The 20,989-nt window shown below is 47.1% G+C and overlaps 1 protein-coding gene across 1 annotated transcript in view; it reads right to left on the minus strand.

The window, feature by feature from the left end:
- Positions 1-1,612: 1,612 nt before the first annotated feature.
- The window catches only part of LOC119847607 (IgGFc-binding protein-like), a 43,010-nt gene continuing 23,633 nt past the window's right edge, over positions 1,613-20,989 (minus strand). The window contains 10 exon segments of the mRNA XM_043502311.1: positions 1,613-1,655; positions 1,886-2,170; positions 3,652-4,032; positions 6,512-6,711; positions 7,193-7,305; positions 7,307-7,761; positions 8,628-9,220; positions 9,993-10,557; positions 11,384-11,982; positions 16,622-17,195. Coding sequence (XP_043358246.1) covers positions 2,015-2,170; positions 3,652-4,032; positions 6,512-6,711; positions 7,193-7,305; positions 7,307-7,761; positions 8,628-9,220; positions 9,993-10,557; positions 11,384-11,982; positions 16,622-17,195 — 3,636 coding nt within the window. The 3' untranslated portion in view covers positions 1,613-1,655; positions 1,886-2,014.

Raw genomic sequence — 20,989 nt, forward strand, 5'->3', positions numbered from 1 at the left:
TTAGAGCTCATTCTGCCTTTGTCTGCTAGATACAAAAGCCCTCTATTCTCCACGCCCTACTTAGAATAGAGCTGGGTGAAACTTTTCAGATAAAGCTTTTTTCAGTGAAAAATTCAGACTTGACGACACTACAATGTTTTGCAAATTCATGTGGTTTGGCTGAATTGTTCATGTTGGGGGAAAAAAAGGAAAAAAACCCAACATCTCAACATTTTTTGTTCACAATTTCACAATGAGACATTTTGATTTTTTGGGTTAAAAATGACTTTTCATTTCAAAATATCCTTAAAATGTAGATTTATTTTTAAAAAAATGTTAAACTCAAAATATTTAATTTCTTATAATTTCCAGCAAAAAAGGAAAATCATTATTTGCACTGCTCTAGTTTACAGCTGCTAGTCAAGACATTTCCTCGATTCACAGAGTCCAAGGCCAGAAGGACCATTGTGACAATGTAGTCTGACCTCCTCTGTAAAAGAGCCCAAAGATCATCCCCAAAATAATTCCTAGAGCAGATCTGTTAGAAAAACATCCAATCTTGATTTAAAAATTGCCAGTGACGGAAAATCCACCATGACCCTTGATAAATTGTTCCAGTGGCTAATTACTCTCACTGTTAAAAATTTACACCTTATTTCCAGTATAAAATTGTCTAGCTTCAACTTCCTGGTATTGGATTGTGTTGGACCTTTCTCTGCTAGATCAAATTTAGTATTTGTTCCCCATTTAGGTACTTATAGACTGGGATCAAGTCACCCTTTAATCTTCTTTTTGTTCTACTAAATAGACAGCTGCTGGAGTCTCTCATTATAAAAGCATGTTTTCTATTCCTGTAATCATTCTCATATCTCTCTTCTGAACCCTCTCCAATTTATCAACATTTTTCCTGAACTGTAGATACCAGAACTGGAGACAGTATTCCATCTGTGGTTCCATCAGTGCCAAATTAAGACGTAAAATAATCTCTTAACCTTCTCTTTGATGAAGATTGAGCTCCTTAAGTTTTGCTCTATTGGCCCTCTTCTTCAGACATCCTTGTAGCTCTTTGCTGAAGCCTCTCTAACTCTGCCCCCAAAGATGTAGCCAGCTTGTTAACTCCTGCACATCTGTTATCTTACCCCACCCCCTCTCCCCAAGGCCAATGTAGCAGAAACAGACACAGCAGCTACCATGGGGAATATAACTCAGGACCATTAATTCAAGAAACATGGACTTCTCTAATTCTTGGGATAAAGCTTCATCCTTACTAACAAGTTTTAGTAGCAGGATGCATTATTATTACTATTATTAACTATTTGTATGGCAGTTGCACTCCGTTGTGCTTGGCCCTGTACAGACACGGAACAAAAAGTCTGTCTTGTTCTCTTGCACTGAGTCAGGAAATTACCTTAAGATAGAAAGGAACAGGCTGCTATAATAAAATCACCAAACGAAGTTTGCAAAAATGAGTTTACTGCTTCACAATCATCTGCAGGTTTATTTGTTTTTACTGACCATCAGAACAAAGTCTTTTTCTCATTTAATACCCTATAGGACACAGAAAGTAATGAGGGCTACAATTATGGCACTATGAGCAATTCCTAGCTAAGATGGCAGAGGGGGTCCACTTCAGGGAGGGAAAATGCTTCAGCAGCCAGGATTTTGTTTAGACGTTACTAGAAGACAAAAACAGGAGAGAAGTTAGTCAGCCTCCTTCAGGACTGGGACAATGTCTCAGTAAGATTCCTTTGCAATTGATTCATAGATTTTAAGGCCAGAAGGGACCATTAGACCATCTATTCAGCACAGGCCAGGGAGTTACAACCACTCTTTCATCCCCAGGGAGGTACCTATAGACCATCATAGAAAGATCAGAGGAAAGGGCAGCATCTGCAAAGCCACTCACCACCCAAAGAAGTCTCTGGCCTTCCAGGCATCAATGATCTCAGCAATGTTGCCTACAACCTTCCCGCTGGGCAACTGCAGGTCGTCGGAGACGTCGCCATTGAAGTTCCCGCAGGATGCGCACAGCTTGTTAGCCAGGCTCTCGACAACTCACTGTTACCTCCCCGCTGGGGCTGAACAGAACAGTCATCCCCGAGGCCTGGATCACAGCCACGCCGCCCTCAGACTCGCGCACAGACACAGCATCGGAGACGTTCGCCGGCAGCTGCACCAGGCGCCCATTCACCTGGAGCACACAGACATAGGTCAGAGGAGAACTGGGGAATGTGGAGGTGAATGAAATAGAAGGCCAGGAGCTGAGCTAGAGTCCATAGGCCACATTACTTGGCAACAGGATATAGAGTCTATAGGCCCCATTATAAGGCTACAGGTTGTAGAGTCCATGGGCCCCAATACCAGGTAGCGGGATCTAGAGTCTGTGTTGCAATAAAAAGCAATGGAGTCTAGAATCTATGGGCCATATTAGAAGGCAATGGGACCTGGGGTCTAGAGTCTATGGGCCACATTACAAAGCAAAAGGGTCTAGTGACTATGCGCCCCATTATAAGGCAATGGGGACTAGAGTCTATGGTCCACAATAAAAGGCAATAGTCTTAGACTGAGAGGTGCAGAAAACACTGTGACTGACTGAGAAGCCAATCAATAAACAGTGCTCTGGAGAGCAAATTTTTCCAATTCTGTCAATACCCAATGAAGGTGCACTGATTTGCATAGGCAACTTGATTGGCTGAAGTCTCTCGTGACTTCAATGTTACTGACCTGTGAGCAATTGTGTTTCTTAGTGGGAAAAGTCAAGAACTATAGAGATTTTATGCAAATATTTTAATACCCTAATTTACACATTTGATTAATGATACTTGCACTTATTTGCATAAATGACAGCAGCCAATCAAGAGAGAGACAAGGTGGGTGAGATCATATATTTTATGGGACCAACTTCTGTTGGTGGCAGCACATGCTTTCAAGCTACACATTGCTCTTCTTCAGGCTTGTACAGCTTGCAAGCTTCTCCCTTCCACCAACAGATGTTGATCCAATACAAGGTATCACCTCACCCACCTTGTCTCTCTAATATCCTGGGATCAACATACCTAGAACAACACTTTAAACAGCTGCTCAGGTTACCGAGTTTTCAATGTGACATCATGATACTGCCTCTGATTCCTCCCTCTGTCCCAGGGGGGCAATCTCTCCCTCAGTGGACAGGTCCTCCCATGAAGGGTGGTCTTTCCCCCAATGGCCAGGTGCCCCAGCAAAAGAAGGAATCTCTCCCAGGGAACCTACTGGGTTACAGAGACCCTTTCTAGAGCAGTTCCCTGCCTCTGCTCCAACCTTAGAGGTGGGACACAGTGGGGGGTGGGAGAGCTGGGAGTCAGGACTCCTGGATTGAATCCCCAGCTCTGGGAGGGGAGTGGACTCTAGTGGGTTAGAACAGGGGGAAGCCAGGACTTCTGAGTCTTAATTCAGTCTTTGCTACTGAATAATTGTTCATCCATAACTCATGTCATCCCCCACAGCCTGTACACCACGTCCTGTCAACACAGGGGGTTCATGGGGCTGAGTGAATTGATCTTTGAGCTGCCCAGATCAGCCCCAGTTAAGAGGATCAACATAACTGTAATTTCTAGTCTTTTCATCATTTTGGTGGCAGTTGAATGAGCTTCCTGCCCCTTCCACTCAGGCTGTTCTAATGTGGCCCCCTCTTACCCAGGTCTCCTTGTTCCTTTTCACAGCTATGAAAGCATCTTTGAAGAAAATGTAGGCGGTTGTCCCAGCCATCACGGCCCCGTCACTGCATGCCCTGATATCCACCACCACCCTGAACCAGGAGGGGGCGCTGTCATTGCAGAGAGAGGCCAGCTCGTAAGCTCCACTGTGGAGATCTCCTCCAGAGGCGCCGTCGAAGGAGGTGAGCTGGGCTCCGGGGAGCAGCGTGCACCAGCCTTCCTGCTTCATGCAGCCACGCACCCCATCCTGGAGCGCACAGATATCTTTGTTGGGGCAGCTGTGTGGCTCGCAGACGAGCCCGCCTGAGGCCTGGCAGGTGCACTTCTCGGAGCAAGCGCTGGAGATGATGCTCTCCCTGGCCTGCAGGGAAATTCCCAAACAACTTTGTCACAGGAAAGCAGCAGGAGAAAATTCCCAAGATAGGATCAACTCAAAGCTCCCTTTGATTATTTAAATTACAGTAGCATGCTTCAGAGTAGCAGCCGTGTTAGTCTGTATTCACAAAAAGAAAAGGAGGACTTGTGGCATCTTAGAGACTAACAAATTTATTTGAGCATAAGCTTTTGTGAGCTACAGCTCACTTCATCGGATGCATTCAGTGGACATCCCATTGCGCTGGGTGCTGTCCATATAAATAGTGAGCGATTCTCCCTGCTCCAACTGACACCAGGGTCCCATTGCGCTGGGTGCTGTACATAGACATAGTAAGACACAGTTCCTGCCCCAAAAGGTATGTCTTTACTGCAGAGTTATCTTGGGAGATCTTTCTTCCTCTGGGGTAGCCTCGACCAGGAGTGAGCAGCCACACTACAAAACCCTACCCCAGTGTCCCTCCAGTGCTGTCCCCCCCCCCCCCGGTGCTGAGCTCCACCCTGTGTGCCGCTGGGACCTCTGGAGGCATTTCCCATGGTGCTTTCTGCTGCAATAAACTGAGCAGCTCTAGGTGTGTCAAATTTGGGAATTTTGGTAATACTTTATCAGATATACATGCACCTCAGTTTCCCTCGGTGCTTTGTACTGCTGTGTGCTGAGTGTAAAGGGAGGGGATGAGGTGTTGGACTCATGTAGCCACCTGGTTGGAGGCCAGAGTTAACAAATGGAATAAAGTCTAGGCATGTGAACTGGAAGATGGTCTGGAAGAGACAATGGAAACCCCAAAGGCTGGGACATTCACCTGCTCTGACCAACTACCAAGAGACAGGAATTTAGCTGCAATAAAGCAGAGCAAAGGCCTGAGCCGGAGAATGAAGGGGAAAAGTGGCAGGTGGTTGGGTGAAGAGCTTAGCTCACAGGGGCTCTCTCCTGGGATGGAGACAAAGGGAGAGAGACAAAGAGGGGAAGCAACATGGTTCCTCCAGCAGCATGGCTCAAGGGAGCCAAGGCATTAGCCAGTCTGAACTCTGCCGTGACCTTTGCTTCTCTGGGCTAACCCAAGGCCTTTCAGATGCTGTAGCCATGGAACTAACAAGCTGTTACCTTGAAAAGATGCCTGGTGTTGCTGCAAAGTCTCACTGAGGGTTTTGCACCCTGAAGAGGCAGGAACAAAAACTCCCACAGGAATCCAGCTTGGCTGGACTCGCTGCAGGGAGCCATGGAGAGACAAGGGATCTCTGGTGCCCAAAGGGCCAATTGCGGTCTCATGGGGCCACAGGCCTGCCCCTGTGGAGCTGTGTGGGTCCTTGGGGCCCAGAACACTAAAGGAGTTGCCCCAAGGGACTAGTTACAGGCTGGGGCATGAACCAGCCCCTGTGAATCCATGACATGGGAATTCTTCCCTAGTGAATTGTGGCACAGGAGGGCTATCAGTGATTTAGCCTGTGTCTTCATGGCAAAGTGACTTATCAGCCTGAGTGTAAACAGCACCTGCGGTCCAACCACACCCCCACCCCATCCCCTGGATAGGCCAGCCAACCTGGGCTGAAAGAACCATGGAATTCGAGTGAGAACATCAGAATGGCCATAGTGGGTCAGACCAATGTCCATCTAGCCCAATATTCTGTCTCTGGCAGTGACCAGTGCCAGATGCTGGTGAGAGAATGAACAGAACAGGGCAATTAGTGAGTGATCCATCCCCTGTCATCCACTCCCAGCTTCTGACAGTCAGAGGGTTAGGGACAAGTCAGACCATGGGGTTGGGACCCTGAAAATCTTGGCTAATAGCCATTGATGGCCCTATTCTGCCTGAATTTATCTAATTCTTTTTTGAACCCAGTTATAGTTTTGGCCTTCACAGCATCCCCCGGCAACGACTTTCACAGGTTGACTGTGTTGTGTGAACTGCTTCCTGACTGAGTTGAAGACGGAGCATGATAAGTTCATGAACTTCCTAGACAGCAAAGGACCTCTATCCCATTCCCCAGCCTCCAAGCCAGCCACTTACCCTAACTGGGGTCAGGATTAGACCTGCAGCCCCTGAGAGAGGAAAGGCAGTATGTCCCATTCCCTACCCCCCCAAGCCAGCCAGTGTCCCATGCTGGGCCAGATCAGAGCCAGCGCCCTCTAGTGAGGAAGGGCTCCATATCCCATTTTCCATCCAATCCCTTGGTTTTCCTGTGATGAATCCCTAGTTCATGGCATAGTTTCATTTCCACGTGCACGGATCACACAGGGCAGGTGTTTGGATGCTCATCTAACCAAATGTTGCTGACTGCAGCAGAAGTCACATGGGTGCCTGAAGGCAGGACCTAGCTGTAGATTTTGTGTGTCGGTGCACTGAAGAGCACAGACACACAGTCACTGTAACTCCAGTGGGAAGCTGGGACAATCCCACACCTACAAGGGCATCCAATGCAAAATGACAGCATCCAGGACGACAGCCGACTCACATCCCAGCACCCACCTTGATGTAGCGTCCATCACGCACACAGCCGCATCCTTCCATGGACGTGCACGTTTCCCCATTGAATGCGTAGCCGGCTTCACACTGGCAGCCTTCAAAGCATTTTGCAGTGCACTGGGCAGGGGAGAACAAGCCAGCGCAGGTGAAATTGCAGGATCTAGTGCACAGCTCGTAGTGGCTGTTGGCCGGGCAGGTGAAAGCTGTAGAGAGAGAAGCGAATGAGAGAGGGATGAAAAACTGAAGCTATGTCTGCACTACAGCAGCTAAGCTACCGCACTGCAGCTATTCTGCTCTAGCATCCTGGTGTAGATGCTTCCTACATAAATAGAAGGGGCTCTCTCATCCATGTAGTTAATCTACCTCTGAGATACGATAGCTCGGTCAATGGAAGAATTCTTCCATCAACACAACTGTGTCTACAGTGGGGTTAGGTCAACCTAGCTATGTCACCCAGGATGTGAAATTTTTCATAGCCCTGAGCAATGTGGCTAGGTCAATCTAATTTTTAGGTGTAGTGTAGACCAGGCCTACCTCACTCATCCCATCTCCTGCAGCATGCTCCCAACCAGTCTCCTCACCCCTCGCAAAGGTTCTGATGGGCAGAGAGATTGTGATACCACATCACTAACTGCAAATACAGCTGAAGATAAGAGCAGGCTGTAGGTTGCCCTGTAGACTTACGGCAGAAGGAGGCCGTTCTCCAGGCTCTGATTTTGGCCCCAGCTGCCTGGCACGCGGCCGCGTATGCCTGGAGGCTCTGGCACAGGGTCTCTTCCACCCCACTGGCAGCACACGTCATAGAGACAATGGTTGAAGTACTTGGCAGGGCTGACCAGCAAGTGACAGTCTCTGAAGGGACCCGAGGTGGCTCTGATCTGCCCACAGGAACTCTCCACCTGGTACGGCGCTGTCTTGGCTGCATCGCAGACAGGGCACCTCTCACCACAGCCACTGGCACACGTGGCACCATCAACGGGCACCTTCCAGGAGGCCCCGAACTCATCCGCGTACTGGGCGCTCTTCCCACTGGGCAGCAGGAAGTAGTCTTTCTTCTCGCCGTTGAAGTTGCCGCACGAGCCGCACACGTGTCCCTTGTAGGAGCTGGGGATGGAGACTAGGACATAATGGGAGGTGTCGTAAAGGACTTGCAGGCCAGAGGCAGATCAGACAATGAGGTTGTTCCCCTCCTGGTTGATCTGAAGTTTCCCATCGTCCATAGCCAGTGGGAGAGTGTAGAGCTCCCCGTCCACCTGTGCCAATGAGAGGGAAATTCACCCGTCACTAGTGGGGACTCAGCAGCTGTGTCCTGGTTACAATACACAATGTTAGTCACTCTAGGCCAGTGGTTCTCAACCAGGGGTACACAGAGGTCTTCCACGGGGTACATTAACTCATCTAGATATTCGCCTAGTTTTACAACAGCCTATATAAAAAACACTAGTGAAGTCAAAAAGAAAAGGAGTACTTGTGGCACCTTAGAGACTAACAAATTTATTAGAGCATAAGCTTTCGTGAGCTACAGCTCACTTCATCGGATGCATTTGAAGTGAGCTGTAGCTCACGAAAGCTTATGCTCTAATAAATTTGTTAGTCTAAGGTGCCACAAGTACTCCTTTTCTTTTTGCGAATACAGACTAACACGGCTGCTACTCTGAAACTAGTGAAGTCAGTACAACCTAAAATTTCAGACAGACAATGACTTGTTTATACTGCTCTATACACTATACACTAAAATGCAAATACAATATTTATATTCCAAATGATTTTATAATTTTATGGTAAAAATGAGAGTAAGCTATTTTTCAGTGTGACTGTGACACTTTTTTGTATTTTATGTCTGATTTTGTAAGCAAGTAGTTCTTAAGTGAGGTGAAACTTGGGGGTACGTAGGGTGATGAGATGTCCTGATTTTATAGGGACAGTCCTGATTTTGGGGTCTTATTCTTATATAGGCTTCTATTACCCCCCACCCCCGTCCCGATTTTTCACACTTGCTGTCTGGTCACCCTAGGGGTACACAAGACAAATCAGACTCCTGAAAGGGGTACAGTAATCTGGAAAGGCTGGGAGCCACTGCTCTAGGCTACAATGAGAATAATCTCAAACAGGGACTTACCGTGACTTTCCACTTCCTTCCCCTCTCCATGATGGTGTAACCATGAACGGAGAACACCACCATCCATGCCACTGACACTTGGCCATTACTGTGGCTCTCATTTTCTACCACCACGGAGAAGTTTGCCAGCCCAGTGTCACTGCTGCAGACTCTGGCTAAGCTGTAAGTGCAAGTGCCATGGAAATCAAAGGCCCGTCCATCAAAGGTCAGATAGTGACGATCACCAGACATTACACATTTGCCGCAGCCCGTGGCGTGGCAGCCTAGGATTCCATTCTCCACCCTGCACTGCTCGTTGGCTCCACAGGAGGCTTCCTGGCACTCAACGATCCCATTGTCTTGGCACCGGCACCTCTCCTGGCAGGAGGCGCTGGAGTAGAACTCTTCTCCCTTCCTGTAGTACGTGCCCTGGTGCACACAGCCGCACTGCGCGACGGGGACGCACCGGTCTCCGCTCAGGAGGAACCCGGCATCGCAGAAACACCCTTCGGCACAGGGGGCATCGCAGCCGTCCGGCGCCGAGAGCCCGTGGCAGGTGGCAGGGCAGCCGCTCCCACAGAGCTCGTAGTGGGAGTTATGGGGGCAGGTGGGACCTGCAGGAGAAGATCAGAGGGAACGTTCAGATGGGGATGAGAGAAAGAAGAAATGCAAAGGTAAGTTGAAAGAAATCTCTCTCTATTCAAATAACTTACAATAGGGTTGTTCTGGTGGGGTTGGGAGCCAGGACTCCTGGGTTCTAGTCCTAGCTCTGGGAGGGGAGTGGGGCCTAGTGGTTAGAGGCTGGGAGTCAGGTCTCCTGGGTTGTATCCTGGATGTTGAAGGGCAGTCAGGTCTAGCGGGTTAAAGCAGTGTGGACTGGGCGTCAGGACTCCTGGGTTTTCTTTCTGACTCTTGGAGGGGCGTTTGGTCTAGTGGTAAGAGCTGCAGACAAGGGGATCTGTTCCAAGTTGTGTTTCAAATTCTGGCAGTGGGCTGCTGTGTATTGTTTAGAGACGGAGGACTGAGAGTCAGGATTCCTGGGTTCTGCCACTGGCTTCTTGTGTCATTTTGAGCAAATCACTTTATTTCTCTCTGCCTCTATTTTCCTGCACTGTTATGGGAAGGATGACTAGTGTTTGTAAAGTATTTCCTACACCTGGGAGAAAGGGGCCAGCAAGCAGACAGGATTACTTTACTATAGAATAAAGTTAAAGCAGAGCTGAGGAAGTGACCCTTACTGTCGGTGACACTGGAGGAGAACTACTACAAGAGGATAACTCTACAGGGCCACTGACACATGGCTGAGCCATTCTGAGTCCACCCTGTAGAGGGCGCTGCACATGCACACTATGTACACATAAAGCAAAGACAATTAGCAACACTCACTGCAGAATGAGGCCGATCTCCACTGCCGTATCTGGATGCCCCTGGCCTGGCAGGCCGTCACGTAGGCACTGACAGCACTGCAGAGAGCGTCATGGTGACCCTTGTACTGGCAGGTGTCAAAGACACAGTCATCAAAGAAGGGGGCTGGGTCGATGACCTCATGGCACTCTCTGAATGGCCCATCCCCTCTGGTGAGGACCCTGCAGTACCGATCTCCCTTGTAGGGTTGTCTCTGATCCTCACTGCAGACTGGGCAGTCCCTGATGCAACTGGGCAAGCACCCATGGACCTCCCCCATCTTCCAGCTCTCTGCAAACTGGAGGGCATTGGCCGCCTGGCTCCCATCCCTCTTGGTCAGGTCATCTCTGGCAGTTTGGTTGTTGTTGCCACAGAGGCCACAGAGGGCGTTGGCATAGGTGTTGGGCACGGTGACCCGGACCAGGCTTCTCCAGTCGAAGGTCACCCTCAGGTCGAAGGCGGTCTTGATGAGGATGTGGGATCCACTGATGTAGGCCTGTAGCTTCTCCTCATGGTAGAACGGCAGGTCCATGAAGACTCCGTCCACCTGGAACAGATGTGGCAGGACAGGGGCTTAATTTTGAATGAACATTGCAAGCAGAGAGTGGGGATCCAGGAGTCCTGGGTTCTATCCCTGGCTGTGGGAGAGGAGTGGTGTCTAGTGTGTTTAAGCAGGGTGGGCTGGGAGTCAGGACTCCTATATTCTATTTGTGGCTCTGCAAGGGGAGTGGGGGCTAGTGATTAGAGCAGGAGGGGCTGGAAGCCAGGACTCTTGGGTTGTATTCCTAATTCTGGGAGGGAAGTGGGATCTAGTCCTGAAAGCAGCGTAGAAGGACAGGTCCACAAAGATGTTATCCATGTAGAAAAAATGTGTCAGGGATGGTCAAAGTCTGAATTCCCAGGTACACTAAGTCCCTTTTACGTGTCTGGGGCAGTATAAATGCAATTTATTTCAACTTTGGTTGTCAGAGCAGTCTAAAGGACCTTAGCACAACAGAATTCAGAGCCAAGTACCTTAGCAGAGGAAGCTTTTAGGGCTGTTCATTCCCCTGGAGTCAGTGGGCCCGATATCAAAGTGGCATGAATTGGCCATAGCTCCACTGGAGTCAACTGGGCCCAATCCCCAGCTAAATGAGTAAGTTGTTTGAGTGCACAGGAGTTACAACGGCATAACTGCACTTACGGGGAGGAGATAATCATTCATTATATATTCACAAAGGGGCATTCAGTTACTTCCCATACACCCACCAGCTCAGTGTACAATGGACGCAAGACTTGGTTCTGCAGTGGGAACTGAAATCAGGGGCAACTTATCAAGAGCAAGAGTTCCTGCTCACAGCTTCCAAAATTACCCTGTGCTTCTGCATCCCTACCTTGATCTTGCGGGGATATTGCTGGCTGACAGTGATGTTTCTGCCATAGACCTCCAAGGTCACCACTTTGGTATAGGAGACGGCCTTGCTGCCGCGATTGTTATTCTCCACCTTGATGTTGAACGGGGTGAGTGTGGGGTCCTCAGAGCAGACCCCAGCCAGCTGGTAGATGCAGGTGCCCATGAAATCGTACTTTTTCCCGTCGAAGGTGGTGTAGTGAGGGTCCCCGGAGGCCGTGCATGTGGAGTAGCTGATTGCATGGCAGCCACAGATCCCGTTGACCACAGCACATCTCTCACTGGCCTTGCAGCTGGTCCCCTGGCAAACCACCATGCCCAAGCTGGGATCACATCTGCACCGAGAGTGGCAGTTCTCATCGGCCCAGAACTCCTCGCTGGGTTTGTAGTAGTGGCCATTATAGTTACATCCGCAGCTCCCCACCGGGACACACTGGCCGGCGCTGAGGACGTAACTGTTGTCACACTGGCAGGTCTCCACGCAGGGCTCCCGGCAGGAGGAGGAGGCAGTTCTATCAGAGCAGCTGGCCGGGCAGGCGTTCCCACAGGCCTCATAGTGGCTGTTCTCAGGGCAGGGCAGGACTGGAGGGGGTCAGAGAGGGGGAGATTTAACATCACAGAAAATGAACACCTGCTTAGATGCAGCAAGAGCCAGGGAGAAATTCAAATGTGCAGTCTGCATCCTCTATATCACAGGCCCGATGTACAAGCAGCCACACTAAGGCCACCTCTGGAGTACAGCACAGGGAACAACCCTGTTGGACAAAGGAGTTTGCTAGTTGGGAGAGCAGGGAAATGCTCTCTTTGAATAGAAAATCCAAGAAGATCTGCAAAGTGCACCCAGAGCAGATTAGACCTCATTTGTCAAGGCCTCCTCTGGAGCCCCACCGACGCCAGATGGCCTCAGACTCAGCACCTGTGCCATTGAAGTCGAGCAATTAAGTAGATCCTAGATTTTGGATCCCAGAATCATAGAATACCAGGGTTGGAAGGGACCTCGGGAGGTATCTAGTCCAACCCCCTGCTCAAAGCAGGACCAATCCCCAACTAAATCATCCCAGCCAGGGCTTTGTCAAGCCTGACCTTAAAACTTCTAAGGAAGGAGATTCCACCACCTCCCTAGGTAACGCATTTCAGTGCTTCACCACCCTCCTAGTGAAAAAGTTTTTCCTAATATTGAACCTAAACCTCCCCCACTGCAACTTGAGACCACTACTCCTTGTTCTGTCATCTGCCCCCACTGAGAACAGTCTAGATCCATCCTGTTTGGAACCCCTTTCAGGTAGTTGAAAGCAGCTATCAAATCCCCCCTCATTCTTCTCTTCCGCAGACTAAACAATCCCAGTTCCCTCAGCCTCTCCTCATAAGTCATGTCTTCCAGTCCCCTAATCATTTTTGTTGCCCTCCGCTGGATGCTTTCCAATTTTTTCACATCCTTCTTGTAGTGTGGGGCCCAAAACTGGACACAGTACTCCAGATGAGGCCTCACCAATGTTGAATAGAGGGGAACGATCACATCCCTCGATCTGCTGGCAATGCCCCTACTTATACAGCCCAAAATGCCATTGGATGGGTCTCATCTTTCTGTCTCTTTCTGATCCATCTCTCTCTTCCATCCAAGCCACCCACCAAATCCAACCCTCTCTTCTGTTCATCAGTTATATCCCTCTTACACAATATTGATCATCCCTTATTTGAAGTCATTCATTTTTACAACCTCCTTACATTTACTGGTAAGAGGAAAAAATAGATCAATGAATACAATGATACAGCTACATAATTGGAATGTGGATGTGTTTCCAAAGGTTGACCAAGAATACTTGACCTTGAAGTGTTAGGATGCACAGGGAGAGGAGAAAGTGAGATTTTCTTTACTGTAGCTTGTAATAAAATGTTCAGTGCTTCCCCAGACCCCTTAATTGTCTTTCAGAGTAGCAGTTATGTTAGTCTGTATCCGCAGAAAGAAAAGGCGTACTTGTGGCACCTTAGAGACAAATAAATTTGTTAGTCTCTAAGGTGCCACAAGTACTCCTTTTCTTTTTAATTGTCTTTCGTGACTTCTGCTGCGGGGCGGGGTGTGTCGTGACTCATTGGTTGAGGAACACTTCTCTAAAGCATTCAATCCATCCATTAAAAAAATCTATTTACCTAATCCATCCATATAATCCAATAAATCATGAAATCCACTGCATCAAAGACTATTATATAGCACACATTACTATACTATCTGAGCAGCTCACAATATGTAATATATTTATCCTCCCTCTTCCTTGTGAGAGAGAGTGGTGCTATTATCCCCATTGTACTCATGGAAACAGAAGAAGTGACCTGTCAAAAGTCACACAGGAAGCAGCTGGAAGAGCAGGGATTGGAACCATGGTCTTCTAAGTGTAGGCTACATTTACAGAGTCTAATACCAGAAAGCACCATTGTGATCATCTAGTCCTGTATACCACAGGCCAGAGAACATCCCCTACAGCAGATCTGTTAAAAACATTCAGTCTTGGTTTAAAAATTGTCAGTGATGGAGAATCCACCATGAGCTTTATCAGGTTATTCCAATGGTCAATTACTCTCACTGTTAAAAATTTACTCCTTATTTCCAGTCTGAATTTGTCTAGCTTCACCTTCCAGCTATCGGGGTGTGTTATAGCTTCATCTCCTAGACTGAAGTGCCCATTATTAAATATTAGTTCCCCATTTAGATACTCATCAACTGTGATCAAGTCAGCCCTTAACCACTGTTAAGCTTAATCAGTGGAGCTCTTTAAGTCTATCACTATAAAGCAGGTTTTCTGATCCTTTCATCATTCTCCTGGCTCTTCTCTGACCCTCTCCAATTTATCAACATCCTTCTTGAACTGTGGGCACCAAAACTGATCACAGGAGTCCAGCAGCAATTGCAAAATTACTTCTCTGCTCCTTCTCATGATTCCCTTCTTTATGTATCCCAGGGTTGCATTCGCTCTTTTGGCCACAGCATCACACTGGGAGCTCATGTTCAGCTGATTATTCCCTATGACCCCCAAATCTTTTTGACAGTCACTGCTTCCCAGGATCAAGTCCCCCTCCTGTAAGTCTGGCCTACAGTTTTTGTTCCTAGATTTACATATTTACATTTAGCTGTATTAAAACACATATTTGCTTGCACCAAGTTTACCAGGCAATCCAAATTGCACTGAATCAGTGACCTGTTCTCTTTTTTATTTACCACTCCCCCAACTTTTGTGTCATCTGCAAACTTGATCAGGAATGATTTGATGTTTTCTTCTAGGCAGGGGTGTTCATAGGAATTTTGATTCCAGCATTTTTGGAGGGGCAAGTTCTGTGCCCCTGCCGGGGTCCCAGGCACAGATGAACTTTCAGCTCCTGTCGGGGCTCCAGCATGGGAGGATAGCATGCTCACCCTGCCAGGGCCTGAGGAGCTCGCATGCCAACCTTGCCAGGGCCCTGGGGGCTGGAAGAGCTTGTGCTCTTCCTGCTGGGGTCCCAGGGGGTCCAAGGAGCTCTGTGCCCCTGGTTGCCCACCCTTTTGCACCCTCCTGAATCTGGGTCATTGATAAAATGGTCATTAGCAATCTATCTGGGACCCAGTGGAAACACACCTGCTCAGCAATGTTCCCTCTAATTTTTCCCACCCATATGTCCACATAACAAAATTCATGTTGCAGGGTGGACCTGAGGGGTTTGGAGTGTGGGAGGGGGGCTCAGAGCTGGGACAGATTGTTGGGTGCAGGGAGGTGATGGCTCTGGCTGGGGGTGCGGGCTCTGGGGTGGGGCCAGGGATGAGGGCACTGGGGTGCGGGACTGGGCTCAGAGCTGGGGCAGAGGGTTGGGGTGTGGGGGGATGAGGGCTCTGGCTGGAGGTGCAGGCTCTGGGATGGGGCTAGGGATGAGGGGTTTGGGGTGCAGGCTTCCCTAGGGCTGCAGTAGGGAGAGAGGACTCCCCCCAGCCCTCTCTTGCTGCAGCAGCTCAGGGATGAGTGAGAGGCGCCTCTCCCCAGCTGTGGCAGCTCCAGCGGGGCAGAGCTGGGCCGGGGGAGGGGCACCTCTCCCCGCCTGCGCGGCCCGTGCTAGCCTTACAGGGAACTTAGCGGCTCAGTGATGATTCCTTAACCATGCCCCAACCAGCTTGTCCATGCTCATTCCTGCCTTGAGTGCTGGGGACTGGACTAGCTAACCTCTCGAGGTCCCTTCTAGTTCTATGATTCTATGCAATTACCTAATAGTGCTGGCTGAAAAAGCTTGAAAAAATATTTTTCCATCACACAATGTGGCTTTGTCAAAATTTAAATTTTCTGTGGGAAATTTAAAAAGAAATGGCAGAATTCTTGTGGTCCATCATGGGGCAGGGAGAGACCATGGTGCATCGTGGGAGATGGTCAGGGAGCAGTACCCACAGGAGAGAATGGAAGTACGAGGGGTCTGGACTACAGCTCCCATGTGGGTGCTCAGGCAGGCTCAGAGGTTAATCTTCATGTGAAATAAAATGTTTCCTTTCAGAACCACAATCTGAAATGTTCAATTTGGGAATATCATAATGTTTGTTTCTGTCTCAATATTTCATTTGGACATTTTTGAATTTAAATTTTTTCAGAACATCAACATTTTGACATTCTGGACCCATTTGGGGACAAATAGAAATATTAAAACATCAGAATTACCCATGGGATGGAAATTCTCCTTTCTGATCAGTCATTTTCTGTGTCTCCCATGCCTGCATCTAATGTGTACACCTGATGTGTACACTCATGAGTCTGCACACCACATATCTGATGTGTATACCCGCGAGTATCTATATCTGTCTCATCTATAACCTAATCCATTTAATGTATCCATCCATCCGTCTAATGTCTAATCTACCAATCTTTACCTCGATTTAAATCGATTTAATCTCCCTGTGCATCAAATCCATCTATCCATCCACTAAATCCATTTAATCTCCCTCTCATGCAATCCATCTATTCCTCATAACAATATATTGAGTCTTTCTTTTTCTCTAATCTAATCTACTAAACCCATGTGTCTATCCATTGTCAATCTATCAAGTCTATTCTAGGGATTTCTAATGCTCACATCCCCATAGTGCCTAGTTGCCAAGGTGCAGTATCTAAGCCTATCTCCCCTGATGCTAAGCCCCCTCAACATCTCCTCAAGCAGCAGAGTAACTCTAGTCTAATTGCTGCTTTTCTCAATAAAGAAACCAAACCACCAAGCTCACCACAGCCGGATGGTGTCCTCCAGTCATAGACGATGATGCCTTGTTTCTTGCAGATGGCTGCGTAGGCCTCCAGCGCCTGGCACAGGATGTTCTTGGCTCCCCTGTTCAGACACACGTCATAGATGCAGCTGTCAAAAATGTCCTCGGGGCTCACTTTGGGGTGACACTCTCTGAAGGGCCCTCCCGGTGCTTTGCTGATCAAACCACAGTATTCATCGCCCCCGTAGATCTCTTTCCTGCTCTCTTCACATGTTGGGCAGTTCCCTTGGCAATCATCCCAGCAGAAAGGATCTCGGTCTTTAACTTTCCAGCTCCTGGCCCACTCCACGATGGAAGAGACTCGGGTCCCGTTGGGTGACACCATGTCATCTCCATGGTTTTGGTTGAAGTTCCCACAAAGGCCGCATGTGGCCCCATAATAGCTGCTGGGGAGGGTGATGATCAGGTGCCAATTCCAGTCATACGACACCTGCAGACCAAAGTCTGTCTGCAGGATAGCACTGAGACCACTCTGGTAGAGCTTGATTTTACCGTCTTCAAGGGTCACCGGCAAGCTGGTGGTCACGTCATTGATCTAGAGATAGGAGGAAAGAACCAACGGTTATTTCTCTTTTCATCTCACCTCTTACAAGTTGCTCTTCTGGGACAATACAGATTGGAAAGCCCAGAATTAAGCACTTGAGAGCTCAGGGATAAAATGTTGTCTGTCCAAGGGACCTGGTTGTGGAATGAATTCCCAGTGCAGAACAGATAAATCCAGAGTCTGACCAACTTTAGGAAATGCTGAAAGACCCTCCCATATCATAAAGCTTTTCCACCATAACAACAATAACATTCATAGCTTGAAACCCACCCAACTCACGACAAAATCCCACCTCAAGTAGAGTTTTGTATAGCCCAAAAAGAGGAGAAAAACCTGAAACTCCACAGATTTCACCAGGGTGTTTACTATTGTCAATATATGTTATGCAGAGGATGCTTGGATACTGTGGTATTGGCTGGCAGTACAAAACCAGAGACAGACAGAGAGAGAGAGAATGTTTTAACTGAAAACATTTTCAAAATGAAAAACTTGGCTTCTTCCTTATAGCTTTTCTCTGAATTCAAACTGTCAGCATCCTTCTTCTTCTTTGTGCGTGGTCATCAACATCTTTCAGAGTAGCAGCCATGTTAGTCTGTATCCACAAAAAGAAAAGGAGGACTTGTGGCACCTTAGAGACTAACAAATTTATTTGACCATAAGCTTCTGTGAGCTACAGCTCACTTCATCGGATGTATTCAGTGGAAAATACTAAATGCATCCGATGAAGTAAGCTGTAGCTTTATTATGCTCAAATAAATTTGTTAGTCTCTAAGGTGTCACAAGTCCTCCTTTTCTTTCTATCAACATCTTTGTTTTTCTTCGTGTTCAACTACCATGGCCCTGTACTGCATTTGGTCATCACTGTCCTTCAATGTGCTCAATCCAGGAACCAGTTAGCCTGTGTGATTTGGAGGGACTATGTGACCTAGGGAGACTGGTGGAACAGAAATTCTGGGAGGCCCAAGGGGACTGGGTGGCCCACATGGTTCATGGAGACAAGACTGCCCTGATGACTTGGTAGGGCCCAGGAGCATATAATTTAAAATCGGTTCATTTCTTGGCTGTTCAGATTCCTATGTAATGTTGGCCTTTTAGATCTTTTTTCTTTTCATGGATACTTTGAGATCACAAAAAGCAGATTTCTTTTTAATGAAAATCCAAAAGAGTTCAATTCTGAAATTTCTAAATATAATTTAAATTACCCAGTTCAAAATAAATGACATGATTCAGTGGAAATTCTTGAAAAGCAAACAAAAATATTGGTCCTTTTTGTATGACTGGAACAAAAAAGATTTTCCAATTCTCCAAAAAATCCTTGGTCTTCAGCAAGATGGATAGATAGATAAGATAGTGGAGGTGTATGGGGATACATAGATAGATAGATAAGATAGATAGTGGAGGTGTATGGAGTTAGATAGATAGATAGTGGAGGTGATTGGGGATAGATCGATAGATAGGTAGATTAGATAGGAGATGTATGGAGATAGATTAGATAGATAGAGGACGTTTATGGAGATACATAGATAGGTAGTGGACGTTTATGGAGATACATAGATAAGGTGTATAGGGATAGATAGATAGATAGAGGAGGTATATGGAGATACATAGATAGATAGAGGAGGTGTAAGGGGATAGGTAGATAGATAGATTAGATATTTAACAGGTTTCAGAGTAGCAGCCATGTTAGTCTGTATTTGCAAAAAACAAAAGGAGTACTTGTGGCACCTTAGAGACTAACAAATTTATGTGAGCATAAGCTTTATTTGAGCATAAACATCGAATGCATCCGATGAAGTGAGCTGTAGCTCACGAAAGCTTATGCTCAAATAAATTTGTTAGTCTCTAAGGTTCCACAAGTCCTCCTTTTCATTTTTATTAGATATTTAGTTGAGGTGTATGGAGATAGATAGATAGATGAGGTATATGGGGATACATAGATAGATAGATGAGGTGTATGGGTATAGATCGATAGATTAGATTAAATAGGTAGTGGAGATGTATGGAGAGAGACAGATAGATAGATAGTGTAGGTATATAGGGAGAGACAGATAGATAGATAGAGAGTGGACGTTTATGGGGATACATAGATAAATAGAGGTGCATGGGGATACATAGTGTATGGAGATACATAGATAAACAGATAGTGGACGTTTATGGCGCTAGATAGATAGATAGACAGAGGAGGTGTATGGAGATAGATAGATAATGGAGGTGTATGGGGATACATAGATAGATAGATAGATAAGATTAGTGTAGCCAGGATAGACAGATAGATAGTGGAGGTGTATGGGGATAGATAGATACATAGATAGATAGATAGTGGAGGTGTATGGGGATAGATAGATACATAGATAGATAGATAGTGGAGGTGTATGGGGATAGATAGATACATAGATAGATAGATAGTGGAGGTGTATGGGATAGATAGATACATAGATAGATAGATAGTGGAGGTGTATGGGATAGATAGATACATAGATAGATAGATAGTGGAGGTGTATGGGGATAGATAGATAGATAGATAGGAGGACGTTTATGGGGATACATAGATAGATAGAGGAGGTGCATGGGGATACATAGTAGGATAGATGAGGTGTATGGGTATAGATCGATAGATAGATTAGATTAAATAGTTAGTGGAGATCTATGGGGATAGATTGATAAATAGATAGATAGTGTAGGCATACAGGGAGAGAGAGATAGTGGAGGTGAATGCAGATAGATAGATAGATATAGATGAGGCGCATGGGGATACATAGTTAGATAGATGAGGTGTATGGGGATAGATCGATAGATAGACAGATAGATAGTGGAGGTGTATGGGGATACATAGATAGATAGATGAGGTGTATGGGGGTAGATCGATAGATAGATAGTAGAGGTGTATGCAGATAGACCAATGGATAGTGGAGGTGTACGGGGATAGACAGAAAGATAGATAGTGGAGGTGTATGGGGATAGATACATAGATAGTGGAGGTGTATGGAGAAAAATAGATAGTGGATGTTTATGGAGATAACTAGGTAGATAGATGAGGTGTATAGATAGATAAGATAGATAGTGGAGGTGCATGGAATAGATAATGGAGGTGTATGGGGATACATAGATAGATAGATTAGATTAGTGTAGCCAGGATAGATAGATAGATAGATAGATAGTGGAGGTGTATGGGGATAGATAGGCAGATTATAGAGGTGTATGGAGATACATAGATAGATAAATAGATAGTGGAGGTGTATGGAGATAGATAGATAGTGAAGGTATATTGGGATAGATAGAAAGATAGATAGTGGAGGTGTCTGGGGATAGATAGATAGTGGAGGTGTCTGGGGATAGATAGATAGATAGTGGAGGTGTGCATGAGGATGGATGGGATAGATTGAGAGAAAAAGCTGTGTGTGGGGGATAGACAGAGGGGTGGATAGATGTGTCTGGGGATGGTGTAGCGTAGCAATGACTCACCTGCTGGTCATCTTGGGAATTAGCTCTTATCCAGCCTGGAGCACCCTCTGGAGGCTTTTATCTCACCTACCTTAGGGCCCCCGTGTCCCTCCTGGACCTCAGTGCCCCTTTACCTCAGGGTTCTTTCCCCAGCAGTAATCCACAGTCTGGGTCTCCCCTCCCAGGAGAACCCCCCAACCCTCTATCCCCATCTTGCCTCAGTGGCTACTGCCAGTCACCATCTAGCCCCCGCTCACTCGGGCAGACTTTGGTCTGTAATAGCCACTCATCATAGGCAAGGGGGTCGGACCAGCTGCCTCTGCCTAACCCTGGGCTGCACTTCT

Source organism: Dermochelys coriacea, chromosome 24 (genome assembly GCF_009764565.3).
Source record: "Dermochelys coriacea isolate rDerCor1 chromosome 24, rDerCor1.pri.v4, whole genome shotgun sequence".
NCBI lineage: Eukaryota > Metazoa > Chordata > Testudines > Dermochelyidae > Dermochelys > Dermochelys coriacea.